The 20,861-nt window shown below is 41.7% G+C and overlaps 1 protein-coding gene across 7 annotated transcripts in view; it reads left to right on the top strand.

Moving 5' to 3' along the window:
- The window catches only part of FER (FER tyrosine kinase), a 275,704-nt gene that overhangs the window by 18,069 nt on the left and 236,774 nt on the right, over positions 1-20,861 (top strand). For 6 of the 7 annotated variants that reach the window (XM_088477673.1, XM_088477672.1, XM_088477676.1 and 3 more), the window contains one exon: positions 14,630-14,906. The exons of the other annotated variant lie outside the window; for it this stretch is intronic. In XM_088477673.1, coding sequence (XP_088333799.1) covers positions 14,700-14,906 — 207 coding nt within the window. In that variant the 5' untranslated portion in view covers positions 14,630-14,699. The remainder of the gene's footprint in view (positions 1-14,629; positions 14,907-20,861) is intronic. 7 annotated transcript variants of the gene reach the window in all.

Below are 20,861 nucleotides of genomic sequence, written 5' to 3' on the forward strand. Positions count from 1 at the left end.
TGAGAAGTACATAGTTGTATTTTCTCTCACATCCTTTGGCATACTTTGCATTTTTTATTGTGTGTTTTATGTTTCTGAGGGGTATATTTACTAATATGCGGCTTTTTAGAAGTGGAGATGTTGCCTATAGCAACCAATCAGATTATAGCTATTCTCTTCTAGATTGTGCTAGATAAATAAGTAGAATGTGATTGGTTGCTACGGGCAACATCTCCACTTCTAATAACCCACACTTTAGTAATTATACCACTAAGTGTGTAAAGAAAAAAAAAAAAAGTGTAGTGAAAAGAAGGGGGGGGGGGGGGCACTTGGGGGCGACATGCTGCTGGTGTTTGGGGGCGGCAACAGGCAGCATCCCAGAAAATGGCGAGGGGGGTGTTGGCCACGTTTTCTGGGTACGCTGAAGCCAGTGTCGCTTCACTAGATTCAGCATTGTGTTTTTTCGGCTATTCTGAGTAACCTGAGGGTTTCTGTTTTATTACTTATTGTTACCATATGGGACTGCAGAGTCTCTGGAGCAGCAGCAGTATTTCTCTTTTTTAGGATTAAGGTTCCTCCATCTTTCTGTATGCAAATTCTGGATAGGTCTGCCTACTGTGTTATGCTCACTTGCTGGCAGCTTGCAGAGATGTAATGTAAGGATGAATCGTCCTAGGAAGTTTTGATTTCGTGACTAGCTCCAAGGCTGCATTTATCGTGGATTTCTTCTCTCACCCTCCTGAGGTGCCAGCAAAAATCTGCACTAAGTAGGGCTTCGGGTATAGTTGCGAGTGCCAAGCATCATAACTGAATTTAACGCGGATAATCCTTTCATTCTAACACGGAATAGTGGTCGTAGCGAGAATTAATTGAATAGCTAAATTCCTACACAAGGATTAAATCGCCCCTCAGAGTCCAAATAATACAGTGTGCAGGGGTTGTTCTTTTGTGTTTTTCGTTATGCTTAATAAGACATTTAACTTGAATTTTGCTGCAAAAGCCTGATTTGTCCCTGCGTAACGATTTATAGATAGTTGGCCAAACAAATTTGTTGTTCAGCACAGGGAAAATAGGTTTCATGCAACGTGTAGTTTGGCTCTGATTAGGGCAAAGAACCACTATAGGAATTATTTTCATAGGTGGTAATGCAGCTTTACTGATGCGCTTACATTGATCCTCTAGAAAATTAAAAAAATAATAATATTGTGGATGTTCAGTGAAAAAGGTCCAAATATCAGGTATGTGTTTAAAGGAAAATGTGGCCTACATTTTTCTCATGTGACATGCTTTATTTTATATCTTGGATATTTTAAAAACATGCACTCCAGTGTGTCTGGTACACAACTATTGGGCTTATTGTCTTTTATCCATTCTTATTTTTCAAGTGTGTAGGTCAACTTGGCAAATGTATTTTTATGGGTCAGACAGGCAATCATTCGGGGACCTGATAGTTCCTCAGAGCCGGCTCCGTCGTGCGCATGAGCAAGTGATGTCAGTGGGAGAGCTTTTGGCTCTGTTTGAGCCGAAAGCTCTCTGGGGCTTGCGGCCACAAGACCCTACCACAAGGGTCTTGTCGCAAGCCTGATGGTCGCGATGGTCTTGACCATCGCGACCATCATCCTGGCCGCTCGCATTAGCTGTGTGGTGGCAACCCACAGCAATGCAAGCGGCCACGAAGGCCGCTCCTTTAAAAAAAAAAAAAAAAAAAAAAGACGCCCTGATTCAGAGCGAGCGCTCTATCAGAGTGTCCGGCTCTGAATCAGGGCCTCAGTCCCAGCTGACTCAGAGACCGAAGCCGATGAAAAAGTATAACTGGTGTATCTTGGGCTGGATGGGGGTATGAATGAAAAGCAATCCACTGTAATCCTTCCTTCAAGCGTTTAACTCCTGACATAGGAGAGTTTTCAAAAGGTGGGACTGAGTGACTCAATATTGACACCATCTCCCCACCTCACACCCTCTGGCCAGCAGAGCGGTGTGCTATACCAGCAGTTGGACCAGACCTTTGCCCCATACACTGGAGTTGCTAACCGCCGGCGCGGCACAACTTCGGGGGATTTTATTAGTGCGGTCCAGTGCACCAGCAGCCGGATCACGTCTCTCCCCTTCTATCAGTGGTAGCCGCTGGAGTGGCGATACATTGGGATCCACGACCTATACACACTCCCTCCCTTCAAGTGAGGAGCTGCTGGAGCGGCGTTTATACAACGTACTTATTCCTGAGGATCCCACTGATATAAGGGAGACTGGGATTGTGGATTTTACCAGGAGGAATCTTTGACACACTATTCATTTAATAGTGCTACACACACCCATTGCCTAGCTATCGGGGTATTATTGTTTGTGTTGTGGGACGTCAGTTGTGACTTTATTACATTTACCTACCCTGGCACTATACCCTCTCAACTCTCATTTAAGAGTTGCATTTTTGCTTATTTATATCTTAGAGATAATTTCTATGTGATTTTATGTGTTTATATTGAACTGCAGTTCATTCGTATGTACAATAAATTTATGGACACCTGCGCAGACACCTTTTTTCTTTTCAGTTATAACTATCACTGCTGTTTTTCCTCATAAACTCTCCGCTACAGGTGTGTGGGTTGTTTTGGGTGTGAAACACTGTCCCATTGTATTATATTACTTTGCATTACATTAGGGATATTGTTATGTCCAAAGAAAGTGAAAAGCAGGAGGTGAAAGCCCCTGTGCTGGTTTCATGTATGGGCTGTCGGGCAGGCTTGTCCCCTCAGAATTTCATACGGAATGGACTATGTGGTCACTGTGTTTCAAGGAGTCACCACATCAGTCAAATATACCAGCTTCTGGCAGGAACCCCCTTGGGCTTCCTTTTCCCAGATCATGGCACAGGTTGTAAACTGGTTATCTGCTTCTGTGCCAGCCACTACTATCGGGTACCCTCAGTAGCTACAACCTACTATGTTTATTATTTATTTATTACCAGTTATTTATATAGCGCACACATATTCCGCAGCGCTTTACAGAGAATATCTTACCATTCACATCTTTCCCTGCTCCAGTGGAACTTACACTCTATATTCCCTACCACATGTGCACACACATACATACTATGGTCAATTTTGTTGGGAGCCAATTAACCTACCAGTATATTTTTGGAGTGTGGGAGGAAACCGGAGTACCCGGAGGAAGCACAAACTCCACACAGGGCTGTAGTGGGAATCAAACCCATGACCTCAGTGCTGTGAGGCAGTAATCCTAACCATTTATGCCTCCTATGCATCCGTCCTGGATGGGTGTGTATGCCCACTCAGGTCAGGAGTATGGCTTCATCCCCTGCTGCATTTCAGCAAACGCTGCAAGGAGATAGGCCGGTACAGCCTAAAGGCAGAAGGCGGTCGGCTTCCTCCTATCACTCCGTTCAGCCTGCAGACTCTGATGCATCTTCGGATGAGTGTGAGGACATACAGGGCTCCTCTCAAGAATCTCTCTCAGGAGAGGAGGACCATTTTCCAACGGCAGATGTTCCTGCCTTGATTAGGGCGGTTCAAGCTGTGTTAAACATAGATAGTGAGAAGCCAGAGCTTAGGAAGGCTCCGGTGTTTAAACACCAGAAGATTGTGAAGGCTGAGTTTCCCAAATCTGAGCATCTCTCTGAACTTATGGGGGAAGCATGGAGTTCTAAAGATAGACGATTCCATGTTACAAAGAAGGTTACAGCTTTTTACCCCCTCCCACCAGACGAATGCCCTAGGTGGGAAATTCCGCTTACGGTAGATGCGCTTGTGGCCAATCTGGTCAGGAGTGCCACATTGCCCATACCATCTGCATCTTCCCTCAAAGATTCCACAGACAGAAGACTTGAAGCCTGTCTCAAGGCGGTCTTTTCTCTGTCAGGAGCGGTTACCCTCCCGGCCATGGCCGCGGCCTGGGTATCTAAGGCCATTGAAGAATGGACGGGGGCACTGGAAATTACTCTTCCAGAGAACAGCTGACCATTATCTCCTATATTAAGGAGGCAGCCTCCTTTCTGGGAGAGGTGGCATTAGACACAGGTATTCTGTCTTCTAAGGCAGCAGCTGCCTCAGTTGTGGCTCGCAGAGGCCTCTGGTTAAGGGACTGGAAAGCAGATGCAGGGTCTAAGAAGGCTCGGGAATCCCTGCCATTTACGGGAGGCATTCTGTTTGGCACAGAATTGGATAGGAGTGTGGCTACGGTGGCAGCCTCCAAAGCGGCTGGTCTGCCTTCAACGTTTACCCCTAGACCTAGGCAGTCGTCCTTTCGTGCCTTTCGGATGCAAGGAAAAATGAAGGGTCAGTCTTCCTCTAGAAACTGTTTCTGCGGTTTGCTGACAATTATGCAAGGCAGCCACGTGGTCTTCCGTCCACACTTCTCTCAAATTTTACGCATTTGATACATTTGCCTCTCGGGATGCTTCCATTGGGCGTCGGATTCTCCTTTCTAATAAACAGGAGCGTCCGCACCCTTAAGGGAACTGTTTTGGGACATCCCCAAGGTAATTACTGTGGACCCTATGGACCACGAAGAAGAAAATAAGAGTTATGGTATAACATACCTTTGTCGACTCTTTTTCTTCGAGGTCCATAGGGTCCACATGACACCCACCCTATCGCACCTAGTTGTTATTGGGTAATCTTTTTTTCTTTTGTATTTCTATGATTCCCTCTTCTTAGAGTGTTTCTGAGGTACAATTGTCCTACCTTCTCATCTGTCCTCCTCCTGCCTTGGGCTTGGTATCAAACTGAATGCCTGTAGCCAGGGGCGAGGTATATATGGAGCAGGACCCAGTGCATCCTGGGAGCTAAAGCTTGTAACTGTTTGGTGCCTGGATCACTCCAACCACATACCCCAAGGTAATTCCTGTGGACCCTATGGACTTCGAAGAAAAAGAGTTAACAAAGGTATGTTATACCATAACTTATTTTTTCTGCTAGCCTCATCTGGCTAGCAGGGTGCCTAGAATAGCACCCTACAGCCAGAATCTATGCAGCCATGCCGCCTGGAGCGTCCTTAGGACTCTTCAGACAGTCACGCCTGCCCTTACAGCTCCCGGAGCATCCTTAGGATACTCCGGGCATTGCTGTAATCACAGGCGATTTTCACTGGTGTGACCTGCACCTGGCTGCGAATAATGTTATATATTTCAAAATGGCACTAAATGAATGTTAATGGACAAGAAAGTAAAGTACTTTTATTATGCAGCATAGACAGATCTTTTTTGCAGTCCCATTTATTAGAAGGTCTTTTCTCAAGACAAGAGCAATGATGACTTATTGTATTGAGATTTTAGTTCGGTTGGTATCAATCATTGTCACATCGCTGCTGGGTTTTAAAGGCACCTTCCAAACCGTATTCCTTTCCAAAAATGTATAACTGTTATACATTACAGCATGTTTATCTTCATGTGACCAGTGATTACTTTCATTTACCAGCGATTGGTAAAACATCTCCCAACTGGCACTTGAAAATATCATTCAAACTGTAGACCTGGTTAGATGCTGCATAATAGACACGCTGTCTGAAGATCATTCCTGGCTACTGGTCTTTCAACTTAGAAACGTTTACTGATGGAGGGCCTCATTCAGAGATGGACACTACTGCACCTCCGCTGCATTTTTGTACACAGCAACCGTGCATTAATAAGCTAATGTGTCACAAACGAATTTTATATATATATATATATATATATATATATATATATATTTTTTTTTTTACGCTACCTGTGGAGTCTATTGTTGCAAACACAAAAATGAGAATACAGATGCTACTGCTGCATATAGTAAGGTGAAAAATAAAGTTGTGAAGGTAATGCATATATATTAAACAAACAAACAATAGAGGTGCTAAAAGTGCACGGAAGGAAAATTGTGTTTATAATGCGATGCTCTGAAGCAGCCCAACCAAAGCACTCCAGGGGACCTACGCCCCAAAAATCAACCCATAGCTGCTCTACAGTATAGCATTTTGCAGGACTTGCCTAGATTGTGCTTCTTACTAAAGTGCAGTCAACATGCCAGATCCCTGCTTAAAAACAATATGGGACAGGTGGGAAGGGGTGCTAGCCTAGGCTGAAGGTGTCTCATGCCTTCAGGTGTGCATAGGAGCACACTAAATAGAGTATGTAGAAAGGGGCCCTAGTCTGCACACCCTGGAAAAAAAAATAATAAAAAAAAATAAATATATATATATATATATATATATATATATATATATATATATATATATATATATATATATATATATGAAATGATGCTCCGGCACTCACAGGTCTTGTGTAGAAACGTTCAACGTTTCAGTCTATCGACTTTTATCAAGAACTTCAATGAATAAAGTAACAACCACATACCTTTATACAAACATAGCGTTTGCTGCAGACCAGTCCTACTTCCGCCTCCCCGCAGATGATGACATCCATGTGCACCGCAGGCATCCCGGTGCGCGCGATGACGTCACACGCTGCCAGAGCCTGGTGCTCCTTTGTTGACATCACCTGATCGGGTAACTGACATTCTCACCGTTGGGGGAAATACGAGATCATAGGCAAAAGATGACATAATATGCCTAAACAAAAGGACAAAACATATATGAACATTAGGAATGGGTCTGCATGGGGAGAGATGCATACGGACAATGATCATAGTGAAACATGCGTTGCTAAGCAACTGTACATAGACAAAACAAGCTACAATGATACACATACATAGAGTGGTTTAGGTGTAACATAACACAAAATGACACACAAACTAGACATATATATACCAGACAAGATGAAAGTGTGACATATAACAATAAATCAACAAATACCCAGAAAAAACATATTACAAGTGTCAATGTGGGATGGTCGGGCATGTACTACAAAAATTTTTTTTTAAGTCTATGTAATACACAAGGAGAAATAATCACAATAACAGTTATTATATGTGTGACAGTAAAAGGAATAATGACATTATAACTTGATACAAGATATTGTCACAAATAAGATGGATATAAATACACTGTGATGAACCCAGTGCATATAATGTAAACATCCAATGGTATTTACTGTAGTCTGAAGGCTATAAAGTCAATTGTCCCAAGGATACTGTATTAATTCACTTACAACACCCGGGATTCTAAAGTGGTTACCCAACCTTGTACTAGCCAGGCCAACAAAGTATTGCTTCTGAGATCGGACGTAAATCGGGCACATCCATTATTGTATGGTAGTAAGTATTCTGGATCCAAATTTCCAAAGGGGTCCAATTATCCAACTCAAGCACCTAAATAACCTCATGACATGACTAGCTGGTCCAAATTGAAAGGTCAAAAAATAGGGATCTAGGAACAAACGAAAGAAAAACAGGCCAATCCCAACAGACTCACTTCAAAGTAGACGGATAATGACCAATGAAAGAATGTACAAAGACACAGATAGCGTACACATAACTGAGTGAGATTACTGAAATCACATTTGACCAAAAATAGAACAGAAGCACCACCATAGCAATCCAATATGGACATCAGCACAGGACTTGACCACCTGAAAAACATAATAATAATCATAGAAAACAAGCAAATGATAACATTTCGTTGAGCCCAAAAGGCGCAACAGAATTCATCCTGTGTATCCACCGTGCCTCAAGTTGTAACAGTTTCTTGTCTCTATCACCTTCTCTTTTGGAGATGGGTACATGATCGATTGCTTTATACGAAAGAGTAGCCAAAGAATGTCTATGTTCACTGTAATGCCTGGCTACTGGCTGATCATTGTCTTTTCCATCCAGTGCCTGACGAATGGCCGTCCTGTGTTGAGCCATCCTCACTCTTAATGTACATGACGTTTTCCCTGCATAAACAAGTCCGCAGGGACACCTAATTATGTAGATGACATATTTACTTGTACAGGTGAGAACATGTCTGATGGGTATTCGTATACCTACCACATCTGGTCCTATTTCCAAGTATCTGCACGTCATACAACCTGTGCATCTGTAACAACCAGGTCTTTTAGTGAGGCTGAAGGCGTCTCATGCCTTCAGGTGTGCATAGGAGCACACTAAATAGAGTATGTAGAAAGGGGCCCTAGACTGCACACCATGAATATAAATATATATATATATATATATATATATATATATATATATATTATAATATGGGAGGTGCTACCTGTGGAGACTAATGTTGCAAACACATAAAAAGAACATTACTAATTATATATAACATAATACATTTTACAATAGAGTTTTGCAATAAATAGATGCCTACTGCCGGCTTCACTGAAGTATCGGATAACCTGCGTGAACGTTGGTCATCTAAGTATCACTCAGGGTACTTGGGATGGGCCGTCTTTTCATGCTGCAGAATGAGATCTGCACATGTGCAGTGCAGCTTCTGCACATGCACAGATCTCGCACCATCGGAAATGTACTGGACAGCCATGGCCAAAAGTTTTGAGAATGACACAATTAGTGGTTTTCACAAAGTTTGCTGCTTCTGTGTTTTTAGGCCTTTTTGTCAGATGTTACTATGGTATACTGAAGTAAAATTACAAGCATTTCGTAAGTGTCAAAGGCTTTTATTGACCATTACATTAAGTTTATGCAAAGAGTCAATATTTGCAGTGTTGACCCTTCTTTTTCAAGATCTCTGCAATTCACCCTGGCATGCTGTCAATCAACTTCTGGGCCACATACTGACTGATGGCCACCCATTCTTGCCTAATCAATGCTTGGAGTTTGTCAGAAATTGTGGGTTTTTGTTTGTCCACAAGTTCTCAATGGGATTAAGGTCTGGGGAGTTTCCTGGCCATACACTGAAAATTTCGATTTTCAAATTTGGTTTGTTCCCCGTGCCACTTACTTATCACTTTTGCCTTATGGCAAGGTGCTCCATTATGCTGGAAAATGCATTGTTTGTCACCAAACTGTTCTTGGATGGTTGGGAGAAGTTGCTCTTGGAGGATGTTTTGGTACCATTCTTTATTCATGTCTGGCAAAATTATGAGTGAGCCCACTCCCTTGGCTGAGATGCAACCCAACACATGAATGGTCTCAGGATGCTTTACTGTTGGTAGGCGACTTTCCTGGGTTGTCCAACAGCTGGGCTCAGGCTAGAGATTACACCACTAACCTCCAGCACAGATGACTCATACAAGGAATCAGCCAACCACTAGAAAATCCTGCTAAGTGCATTTCTCCAGTGCCTGAGCATCAGTTGTGTTTTCATATATGCTTCTGCTTCAGAACTATAGATTCCAGTATAGTTTGCTTCCAGTTGTATTTCAACCGCAGTGTTCGGTCTCCTTGACAGTAGTACATACTTTCTATCAGCGGTGTATCCAGGCAGAGTCCTCATAGCAGCTAAGTAAGTACTCTGTTGCTTACACAATAGGAACCAACTACACTGGGCTGTGAGCTGGGTACTCACTGAGAGATTCCATATCCTCTTGCAGGCATCCCTGGTAAATATTAGGGGATGTTAGACTCCGCACAATGTATCTGGTTGTGCCATTCTCACCATTTTGCATTTAGGATGTATGTGCATGTGTGTTCTCTGATACTCGATATCTAGTTTTGAGCTCTAGGGGTATTGCATCTGCTCCGTGTATCTCATTGCACACTACACGCCGTCAAACAGTTTCAACACATCCATGCCTTTCATTGCACGCTACGTGCTGTTCCCCCAGTGCCAATGCATCTGTGCCCCTCGCAAGCTATGCGCTGTTCCCACAGTGCAAACACCACAGTGCACCTTATTGCATGCTATGCGCTTTAAAAACAGTGCCAACGTATCAGTTAGGGAAACCAATCCACAGGATATTGGGATCTAGCTTCAAAAAACCCAGGATTTTAATAATAATTTTGGAATTAATTAACCCATGGGTGCAGTGTTTCCACAGCTGCGCATGCAACTGCACTACTAACTTGTTCTTCTGGCCCAGGCAGCTCTGTACTTGTTTCCAGCAGCTCAGGTGCGGCCCGAGCGTGACCTATAATAGCAATGTGACGGTATGATGTCATAGGTCACGCAGCTGCATGCCAGTCCAGATTCCAGCCCACACAGTGCACTCTGGAAGTCTGCTTGAACAGAGACTGAAGAAAATGAAGTGGGTGAGGGAGGGACTGGGAGGCTGAACTCCACTCTTCATCTACTGCCTGACCTCTGTTGACGTAGCTGAGAGTGACACAGTGACTGAAAGTCTGACAGCCAGAAGATGACTTCAAGGTCATTCTTCAGTGGGGGGGCTTGGAGGCATTAAATGTATTTTATTTGTTTTTCCTTTCGGGGCTATGAATAAGTCTTTTATAGGTTTCCTGGGAGGGCAATTAATGTATTTTATTTCTTTTTCTGGTTCAATGTGTTAGTGTGTGTGAGCAAGTGTTTTATTTTTAGTTTATTTGAACACTTAAATCCTGGGAATCCCAAGATTGAGATTTTATTTCAATCCTGTATATTGGGATTATAAAAGTAGTATCCGTGTACTGAGTTGCCTGCTACCAAGCTACCACGTCTCAGAGTATCGCAGCTTTAGGTGTGTTCCCCTGTAGAAGCTTCAAAAAGTTCATTTGAATCTAATTGTCGCAAGGTAATGAGAAGACACAAATATATTGACTTCAATGATGGGAACCGCTGGGTAATCTCTAGTACCTTTAACCAAATGTTCACATCATAATTCTCTAATGTAGATATTAATACATGAATATAAAAAAATATTATTCTAAGCCTTAACCTAGTGTTCACCATTATTTATCTTCTCTTCCCAATAATTCCTGCACAGATGGATATCACAAAACTACCTCTAAAATATACATTCCTTATAGTAAACGAAGTTTGAAAGTGAGGATAGAAAGGGCTGCAAAGAAAGTACTGAGATCTTACCTAATGCTTTTTATGTGAATTTGGCCAAGATAGGGGACTGTATGTAATGTTGTCCAAATGTTAAGAGAACAGAACTATTTTTGCCCTGTAACCAAGCATTTTGGATTTCAGGTGAAAGATGCATATGTGGAAAAAATATTGAATGATGCATTTCATTTTAGTGTGTAAATTTTAAGTTTTTAGATTAATATCCATTTTGTTGATACACATTTTATGATTGTGCCCCTCAATTTTAGTATGGGTCAAAATATAGTAAATACTAGCGTTATAAAGTGTGTCATTGTTGTATGTATTGTTTGTAGTCCAATACCTTCAAGCCTTTACTACTGTCTTGTCTTTGATATCCTCTCACCACCTCAAACTCCTTCTTCAAAAACAGAGCATGTTTTTTGTAAGCCAGAATTTCCCAGTGCTGACCGGGCTTTGGCTGGCGCACATCACAGGTTGTTCTCATTGTCATATTATTCCCAGTCTGGCATAACCTACTGCTTTTGCAGAGTACCTAACATAATGGGTTTCTTTAAAAAAAACAGGAAAGCCAGTGACCGCACACCCACTCGCTCACATTTTTTATTTTTACAGTACCAGAGGGGTGTGTATTAAGATATGTGATATATTGGCTACTATAAGCGCTGCGTAGGCATGCACTAGACTGCGAGCATTACCTCCATTTAATTGACCTGTATTAGTGGTAACTGGCCATAGCTGCAAGCACAGGTTCTGGTAATTTTTTTCATTTTTTTATTCTAATGGGGTGGGGGGTTGTTGAACTCCACTTTCAACATGTTGACTTTTAGGTGAACTTGCAGCATCTAGGTACAGTAGATGAAGCAGTAGGGCACTCCGGACAAGATAGCAGAAGAATAGTCGAGAGTGGAGGGTACTGCAGGCCAAAGCAGAGTATTAGTTCACAGAGAAAAACAGAGGGCTGACAACAGCATTGAGAGGCCACAACAGATAGAGGAAGCGGTGTGGAATGTGTCCCTAGTAAAGACTAGGGATGTGCAGGCTCGGATAGGTTCGAGTTTGCACGTGGAGTTCGGATTTTTCCCTCCAAAAAAACGGAACTCAGAACGAGGCAAAACGTCATCTTACATGGACGAACATCATCATTCCTGGACAAAAGACCAGGAATGATGATGTTCGTCCATGTAAGATGACGTTTTGCCTCGTTCTGAGTTCCGTTTTTTTGGAGGGAAAAATCCGAACTCCACGTGCAAACTCGAACCTATCCGAGCCTGCACATCCCTAGTAAAGACACTGAAGGAGTATTGAGAAAGGTACAAAGTGAAACGTGAGAGAACACGGCCACGATTGCTAAAGGAGTGTGGGGTGTCGAGTAAAAAAGGGGGGTTTTGGCTTTATCATTGTGACACACACGTCATGGAGGATGGGCAGGTAGAAATGAACCTTCCATTTATCCATTAGTTGATCATTGGTGAACATAGAAACACATGAGAGAGAGGTTACATAAACATTACTGCTTTAAATGTGACTGCAATTTCAGAATCGCATTACATCTGACCCTATAACAGTGTTTCTATTCTACATAATAGGCAGCACAGATGATGTAATGGTAGTATTACAGCCTCATAGCACTGAGGTTGTGGGTTCGATTTACACTACAGCCCTAACTGTGTGGAGCTTGTATATTCTCCCTGTACTTGCGTGGGTTTCCTCCAGGTGCTCCGGTTTCCTCCCACACTTCAAATATATACTGGTAGGTTAATTGGCTCCCAACAGAAAGTAACCCTATAGTGTGTATGTGTGCGTATGTGATAGGGAATATAGATTGTACGCTCTACTGGGGCAGGGACTGATGTGAATGGCCAATATTCTCTGCACATCGTTGCGGAATATGTGTGCGCTATATAAATAACCGGTAATGAATAAATATTTGGGGAGAATGCATATGCAGATAATTTGCATCTAAATCACAAGCTTAAAATACATACCAAAAAAAAGTCTGTATTAATTATTTTGTTAAGACGTCTATAGATATGTCCAGCTCTGAATGGGGTAGTATACTGATGTGTCCTCATACATTATTGCTGCAGTTGTGCCAAACAGCCTTTCTCAGTGTGACTGGTCCCGTCTCACTTGACTTGGGCTGAGTGTCTTTTTTGTGTCCTTTTTCTTCCAAAAGTTTCCATTAGCAGATTTAACAGAGCTTCTGACATCAATCGTTGCCCGAACATGTCGGTCAATCTGCCGATAACGACAGATTGACCATGTTCGTGGTTGAGGGAGGGTGCCTACACTGAACGACTAATCGTTTAGTGTAGGCACTGCAGTGGATGGGGAACGACTGTACGATTACGATCTCGTAATCGTACTGTCTTCCCTGGGTTGCGTAGTGGATACGCACCTTTTAGAAGCAAACGGATGTGACAGACTGCTTCATGAGATTGCATTGATTGGTATGCGACACTTGTGTGCGATTTGAGTCCACGCCAAGGTCCATTGTACTTCGTGTACAGACTTGCATTTGGGTATACTGTACATGTGTGGAATATCACATTAATCAGTGCAGTCTCAGAAAGCTGTTTGTTGCATCCGCTTGCAACTAATGGAGCGTACACACGGTCAGATTTGTCAGACTTGTCAGATTTGTCAGATGAACGATTGAACGATTAAACGATCTGAACGATTTGACCAAAGTTTTGAACGATTTGAACGATTGAACGATTTTTGACTGCATTAAAATGAATGGAATCGTCCAAGTCTGACTGCAAACCCATCAGATGTCAGATATCGTTATCTGACAAACGGGAACGCGCATCGTTGATCGTCCATCGTTCAGGCATGTCAGATATGAACGATTTTCCTTCAGATATGAACGACTGAACGATTTTTAAATCGTTATCGTCCATATCTGAAGAAAAAATCTGATCGTGTGTATGCACCATAAGACGCGTTTTCAGGTGAAAAAGTTTGAAAAAAGACACACTGCACAGTCGGACGAGACCTGGCGGCTGACTTGCGCTTGGCATCCAGTGGCTAAGTGTATGAGGAGACCTCTGTATGCACCTGCTTTACTTATAGAGGAAAAATAGCAATTGCGTCTGTTTTACTAATACAGTGAAAAGAAATAAATGTACTGGTTAATGCCCGGAGATGTGGCTGCACAGTGGTGGTGGTGGTGATAAATATAGTACATGATTAGGCAGTGTTATGAATACTGGATAAAGCCGTATAAATACACACAACACATCTGTCGCTTTTCCTTTAAAAAAAATTAATTTGGAAATAACAGTGTAATAATGTGAAAAGATTGGAGCTTTAACATTACTAAAGTAATAAATGGGGACAGATTCAGATACAGCCAATCAAATGTGACAGCGGTCCACATCCGTTCATATCTGTAACCAGGGGTTGAGCACCCACAAGTGATACACTTCCAAACCGATGGATCTCCTGCTTTATTGTGCCAGGCATGGGACTCATTTTCTATGTACCCTCCAACCCCTGTCCTTTCCCCTTAGTGCAAGGAGCCATAAGTCTAAAATACACCTCAGTCAGCATGGGTATGGATGCATAACAAATTTTGGTGTGTGTACCCAATTGACAAAGATGCATTTTAGGGGGGAAGAAAAAGCACAAACAGTGTTTAAGTCCAAATCTGCTTGACCCCCCAATATCTCTTAATATATTTATAATATTTGCTGTTAATGATCTATAGAGCTCATGGAACACGTTCTGTATGTTATACTGTGTACTCTGTTCACGTGGACTCACCAGTAAACAGATATGTTCCTCTTCCTGATGTAGATTTCTGACTTTCTTCTTTTAGACGTCCGGGTATGTGCTAACTAAAAGAAATTTCTCTATCAACACCAGACCCTCCAAGTGCCTTGGTGAAGATGGGGTTTGGCAAGGATCTTACATTTTCACATGATGCTTTGCTGAAGCTACAAGACTGGGAGCTGCGTCTTTTGGAAACTGTAAAGAAATTCATGGCTTTGAGAATTAAAAGTGACAAAGATTATGCCTCAACCCTACAAAATCTTTGCAACCAAGTTGATAAGGAATGTGCCTCACAGCTAGATTACATTAGTACTGTGTCCAAGGTAAGACTTGTTCTACAGATCACTAGATTTTTTTTTTCAGCATTTGCTGGGAGATTGTGTGGTATTGTATAGTAATCGCCAAATGTATTTAGTTTTCCTATTTATAACCCATATGTAATGCATGCTCTATTATAATGAGATGTGTCTGACTTTTAAAGCTGCACTGTTGCCGCAGACAAGATTGCATGTGCAATTGATTTCCCCAATGTTCGTCCGTTCCACTTACAGCCCAACCAAAAAGGTGGGGGCATAGGAGGTGTAAGGTATGAACGAGAAAACTAATCAGAAGCCCCCATTTGTTTTTAGTTCTCGTGTTCCCTACCTCTGGTGCCTCCATTTAAAAGTGGTGGAAATTAATCAACTGGCACATGGGAGGTGATGAGACATGTTGGTAAAAATCTCTCCCTGGTTGGTACTTCAGCTTGTAAATTAAATAATCTTCTGTGGCCAGGGGGTCTATGTACTAATAATTGCGGTACTGCTGCGATTATTATCAGTCCAACTTGCAGGGAATAATTTTTATTCTTGATGAAAATATCCCCGCTATGTACCAGGGGGAACTTGCAGGGACAGCGGTTGCGGTAACCGCTGTCCCTGCGAGTTGTATCCCCGGCAAATTGTGGAAGTCTTTCACAGAAGTGAAAGACTTCCCCGGGGGAAGCAGACCTCATATTCGCGCAGTGTCGGCTTCCAGGGCCGGCCGGGGGCTGTGAGAGAGAGAGATCTAAAGATCTCTCTTCTGCCCCTGGAGCCCCCATAGGCTTACAGTAGTTTACACCATCTGAAAATGGTATAAACTACCATGACTAAACTCCGAAAAGCTTAGCTTTTTTTTTTTTTTTTAGTTTAGTACATAGGGGTCAGATCCTAGTCCCCATTGATGATATTGGGGACTGCGCTGCGCTGCTAATTAGCACTTTGCCGGAAATTTTCCGTGAAATCTCCTGCATTGTGCATTTAGTAGATAGGAGCAATAAGTTTTTTTTATCAGGTGTGGTATAAAACACAATTTTGTGAGAATTTATGGATTGCAGCGGCTGTACTTGTTTTTTCCCCTCTCTTTTTTTTTCCCTTTTTGAGAGCAGATTTGATCTGTTTGTTTATTTTTCCCTCCCCACCACCTATTTTGATGAAGTACACATACACACTGTCGAGGGCTGTGTTCTGCTGTGCTGAGTATCACTTCCTAAAAGTTTTAGCCAATGCCCTTTTTTGCAACAGACACTTATGAGGATTCATGTATGGAAATATAAACTTATCATATTATATGATAACTATTACCAGGGCCGTAAATAGGGTAGTGCAACCTGTGCCATGGCACAGGGCACCGCAGAACAGGTGGCGCTGTTTGAGCAGGGGGCGCTGTTTGAGCCTGTCAATTTTCCGGTTTATAATCATTCTCACATGTAGCTTCCTCTTCTTTTATCCCCAGCATCTCCTGACCTCCCCTATCTCTTGGATAAGCAAGAGGAATGGGTAATGAAGGAAAACACAGCATAGGGACAAAAATAGTGATCTCAAAGATGGAGAAATTCAATTGGTAATAGTATATGTGATATAGCCTCCTTGAAAAAGCCTTCAGGCGAAACGCGCGTTGGGCCACGTCTTCACAGGAGTCTCTGTGTGCACAGGGACTCCGTGCACCACAGCCTTCAATCTAGGCGGCAGACCTTCTCCCTGCTCTCTGCTGACAGGTATCTATCACTTTCTCTCTTCACTAGACTCTCATCAGTTGCCGCCTATGTAGACTCACCCTGCAATCTTGTAACAGGATGACTACACTGCCCGCACTGACAGCAGAGAAAGTATCTTTTGTTCTTTCACTGTGCCGCGGGACAGGGACTCTCATTCCCAGTCCTATACATTAGTAAGACTGGCAACAGCAGATCCCTGTACTGTTAAGTACACAGGTACTATCCTTTTCATCTTAAGCAGTTACTATTGGGGATACGACAATTGAATTTTCTGGGCATTGAGGGACGCCTCAAATTTATTTTCCAACTAAGGGATAGATTCATTAAGTCTGCGGTGTTGCTGCATTTAATTATGAAACATTCATGCAGTGACTTATTTATGAACCAATGACAAATCCTGTCAATACATGTAATATTTTCGCCATTGCTTTATATTTGTGTTTTGCATCATATAGAAGACCAAACTACTAGACTTACCTTAAATATTTATCCCCACTGTTATTCTTGATTTCACAACATGTATTTATACGTATGATTTTTTTTCCTAATTTATAGCTTTCTTGGCACTTAGCACTTTGAATTTCTTCTTTTTTAGATCAATTAATTATCAATGATTCTGTTTATATTTATTATGTGTCATAATTTGCACAGACATATCTATTGTTTCTAAATGATTTCTATCATAATACAATACTCTTCGGGTACTAGTCATGTGTATTATAAGAATCTAGAGACTGTTTAAACGCATCTTAGTGGCGTTGTGCAGTGTGCAGTATATATGACACTGCACGTGTCATATATACTTGGAAGGCATCTCTGTCTCGATTCACATCCTGACACAGTATTGGCATTGGAGACTATGGGCCATATTTACTTTGGAGCGAAAAGTAATTTTCACCATTTTCACTTATCCCCTATGAATTCCTAATGATCTATACACCCTAAATGTCGCTATTTAGCGTTGTAAGTCGCACAATAAATAATTGCTTTCCAGACTTTGAGTGTGGTTACAAAGCACAAAAAGATATTATTCACAAAAAGCATATAGTTACACGCTGTGATCTAAATACAATTAGCGCAAACAAATTATACAATCACTAGGTACAGTCGAATGCATACGCATGCGCTCTGGATCGAGATTTCCAGCATCAAAGGTGAAGCCTCCGTCAATAGCAAGAAAATGATGACTAACTATCAGATTCAGAGTGCCTGTTTATGTACCCTTACAGAGATAGGCAATACAATAGAACAAGTTGGCATAATCTCATTGGTTCTTCTTCCTGGTTCCTCTGTTACGATGCAGTTCATTGGTCAGTTTGTATTGTAATAGTTCAGCCTCCAACAGCTCTTTGGGCGGAATTCAATTGTTTTCGCGGCCCGCATCTCCCGTCTAAAGTGACATGAGTTCGCGGGCCACTATGCAATTGTTCCAGATTTTCGTGCTGAACGCGCCTAAAGTGGTCGGGTTTAGCCGCGTAAAACAGCTAAACCCGACCAAAGTGCTGGGCGCGATCGCGAAATGTGATGTTTGGGCGCCCAAACATGTCACTTTTCGCACATTTCAGCTCTCACCCCCCTGGGGCTGCGAGCTGAAATGTAGCGCTGTCAGCTGATCGTGCCCGATGGGAGCAAGAATTGAATAGCTCCGTCGGGCGCAATGGGGGCAGGAATCAATTGAATTCCGCCCAGTGTCCGTTTTCCCGCCGAAGAACAAGTCTAAACTGGCTAATAAACATTACATTACAGGGTACATTTCAATGCCTATCTCTCTGTGATCCATAATTCACAGACGCATGTTGCGATTTCCTTGCCGGTGGATCCGGAAGTCTGCAAATAAACAGTGGTTCAGAATGGCACCAAACATGGTCTGTTTATCATGTACTAAACCCTAGATATCAAAATACCTGCATTTCACAATAGATTTGATAACATATAAAACCTTTAATATTAACCTTAATGCTAGGGAACCTTTCTATGTAAGTGTGTAATATGTAAGTGTAAGGATATTAAGAAAAGACTCTAGTTAGCGTTGTGCATCTACGTGTTTGTGGAGTGCACCATGGCACGTTTTGCAGGGTTGTTCATATTATATGTTTTAGTAAATGTATGTATTTATATAATGAGGACTTTTAATAGTAATCTATTGCGTGGGAATCGCACGATGCTAAATAATATTGCCGTATGTACTGTTATTGTGTGAGATATGCTAAAATGGCGTTGGGCGGCCATTCGCAAAATGGCGTCTTGTTGCCATTCGCAAAATGGCGTCGTACAGATTTTTAATTTTAACAGATTCTGTCTCAGCCAATTATCCGGCTTCGACAACCCATTTTCAATTTCAAAGACTTTTCGCGTGTGCGAAAAGTCTTTGTAAAAAATACGGGGTTAAGTTTTCACCACTGCACAGGTGGCGAAAAAAAGTGCAGACTTGGGGTTTTGGGGTGCATAATTAAATTAAAAAATAGCCTGCCGCCTTTGTAATGTCCCCTTAAAGTAATCTGTGTCAATAAAAATTTAAAAATAAGCATAGGACACCCCAAAAAAATAGTTTCAATTTGGAGGCGAAAAAAAAATTGGGGGGACAAACTTAAAAACTAGTGAAATTGACTCAGGGGGGCTCCCAAGTATGCGGCAGGTGTTTTCTAGAATGCGGGTGGTTGCGGCAGGTGGATTTTTTTAGAATTTTTGCAAATCACTTTAGGGACTTAAAAATATGCTTGCACCCATTTTCATGTACCCCAAATTTGATGGGACTAGTTTTTAAAAAAAAAAAAAAGCAAAATGCTATTCTTTACCATTTCTTCAAAAAAGCCTTTATGTGCCTGCCGCAGTTATCTTCAGCAGGCCAAATCAGGGGTACCCATAGTGATTCCTGTATGTCAGACCATCTTTTGGGGGGTGACAGGCTGATTTCCCCAAAAGTGACAGGACTTTACGATACTTGCCTTTCCGCGGGTCCCGTTTTCGCCGATTCCTAATTAAATACGGGGATAAGCGTCCCGTACTTTATCCCCTGAAAAAACGGCGAAGATAGTGAAAAGTCTGACCTCAGACTTTTCGCCTCTAATTGAATATGGCCCTCTATATTAAGACCAATAATAAATATTGGACAGGTGACAAATTGCTACATTTCCTTGCACGTAGCACTGTTGAAATAATAGTTAACCCTATCAAATATACTAAAGTGTATTTATTATGTGTTAATTGTATAGGCACTTATTAATTTATTTATTAGTTGCCGTTTTCTACTGAACACAGTATCTAAGGTATACTTGTCATACGCACTAGATCATCATTGGATGTAGTGATTGCTGTTGTCACAAATTTTTGAGCATCGCATAGTGATTGTTGGATAATAAGGTTAATGATATAGGTTACGTACATTTAGAGGACTCCTTTTTCTATTTTCAAGGAGATTTATACTACAGAATTGTTCCATATATCTTTGATTGATAATTATATATATTTTTCTTCATGCATTTTTGTTTGCCCCTTCTCATTTGAATTTGTATACATTTATTAATAAAAGTTAATTTTTAATAATTTTGCTGACAAAGTGTGCCCCCCAATTTGTTCTTTTTTTTTCTATTTCTTTTTTTACTCCCCTATCTCTTCCCTGGCCCTTCCCCATGAGGCATTGGCCCTTTTTCAGGTGCACTATATTATGTCCCTATTTGAAAAATGAGAGGGGAAGGGGGCGGTAATGCTTTTTTTGGCACAGGGCACCAAAAAGTCTAGTTACGGCTCTGCCTATTACCATAAATTGTGTATTTAGTAGTCTTGTTAAGATAGTTGCATATTATTAATTAAAATGGAATCTAATTAGGTCTACAGGTAACCTACAGTACCTTGAAAAAGTATTCACCCCTTTTGGCTTTATACCTTTTTTGCAACCTGTAATTAATTTATTTTTTTCTAATCTGAATTTTATGTAATGGATCTGCACAAAATAGTCTAATTTGGTGAAGTGTAATGAGACAAAAATATATATTTAAAAGAATCTTTATAAGTAAAAGTCTGAAAATTGGCATGTGTATATGTAATCACCCCCTTTGCTATGAAGCCCCTCAAAAGTTCTTATGCAACCAGTTACCTTCATAAGTCACATAATTAAGGCATAAAGGCATGTGGGTGACTCCCCAAATGTATGGAGGAAGGTGCTCTGGTCAGATGAGACTAAAATGTAACTTTTCGGCCACCAAGGAAAACGTTATGTCTGGCGCGTACCCAACACTTGCCATCACCACAGTGAAACATGGTG

This window comes from Taudactylus pleione, unplaced genomic scaffold (genome assembly GCF_031769625.1).
Source record: "Taudactylus pleione unplaced genomic scaffold, aTauple2 ptg000202l, whole genome shotgun sequence".
Classification (NCBI taxonomy): domain Eukaryota; kingdom Metazoa; phylum Chordata; class Amphibia; order Anura; family Myobatrachidae; genus Taudactylus; species Taudactylus pleione.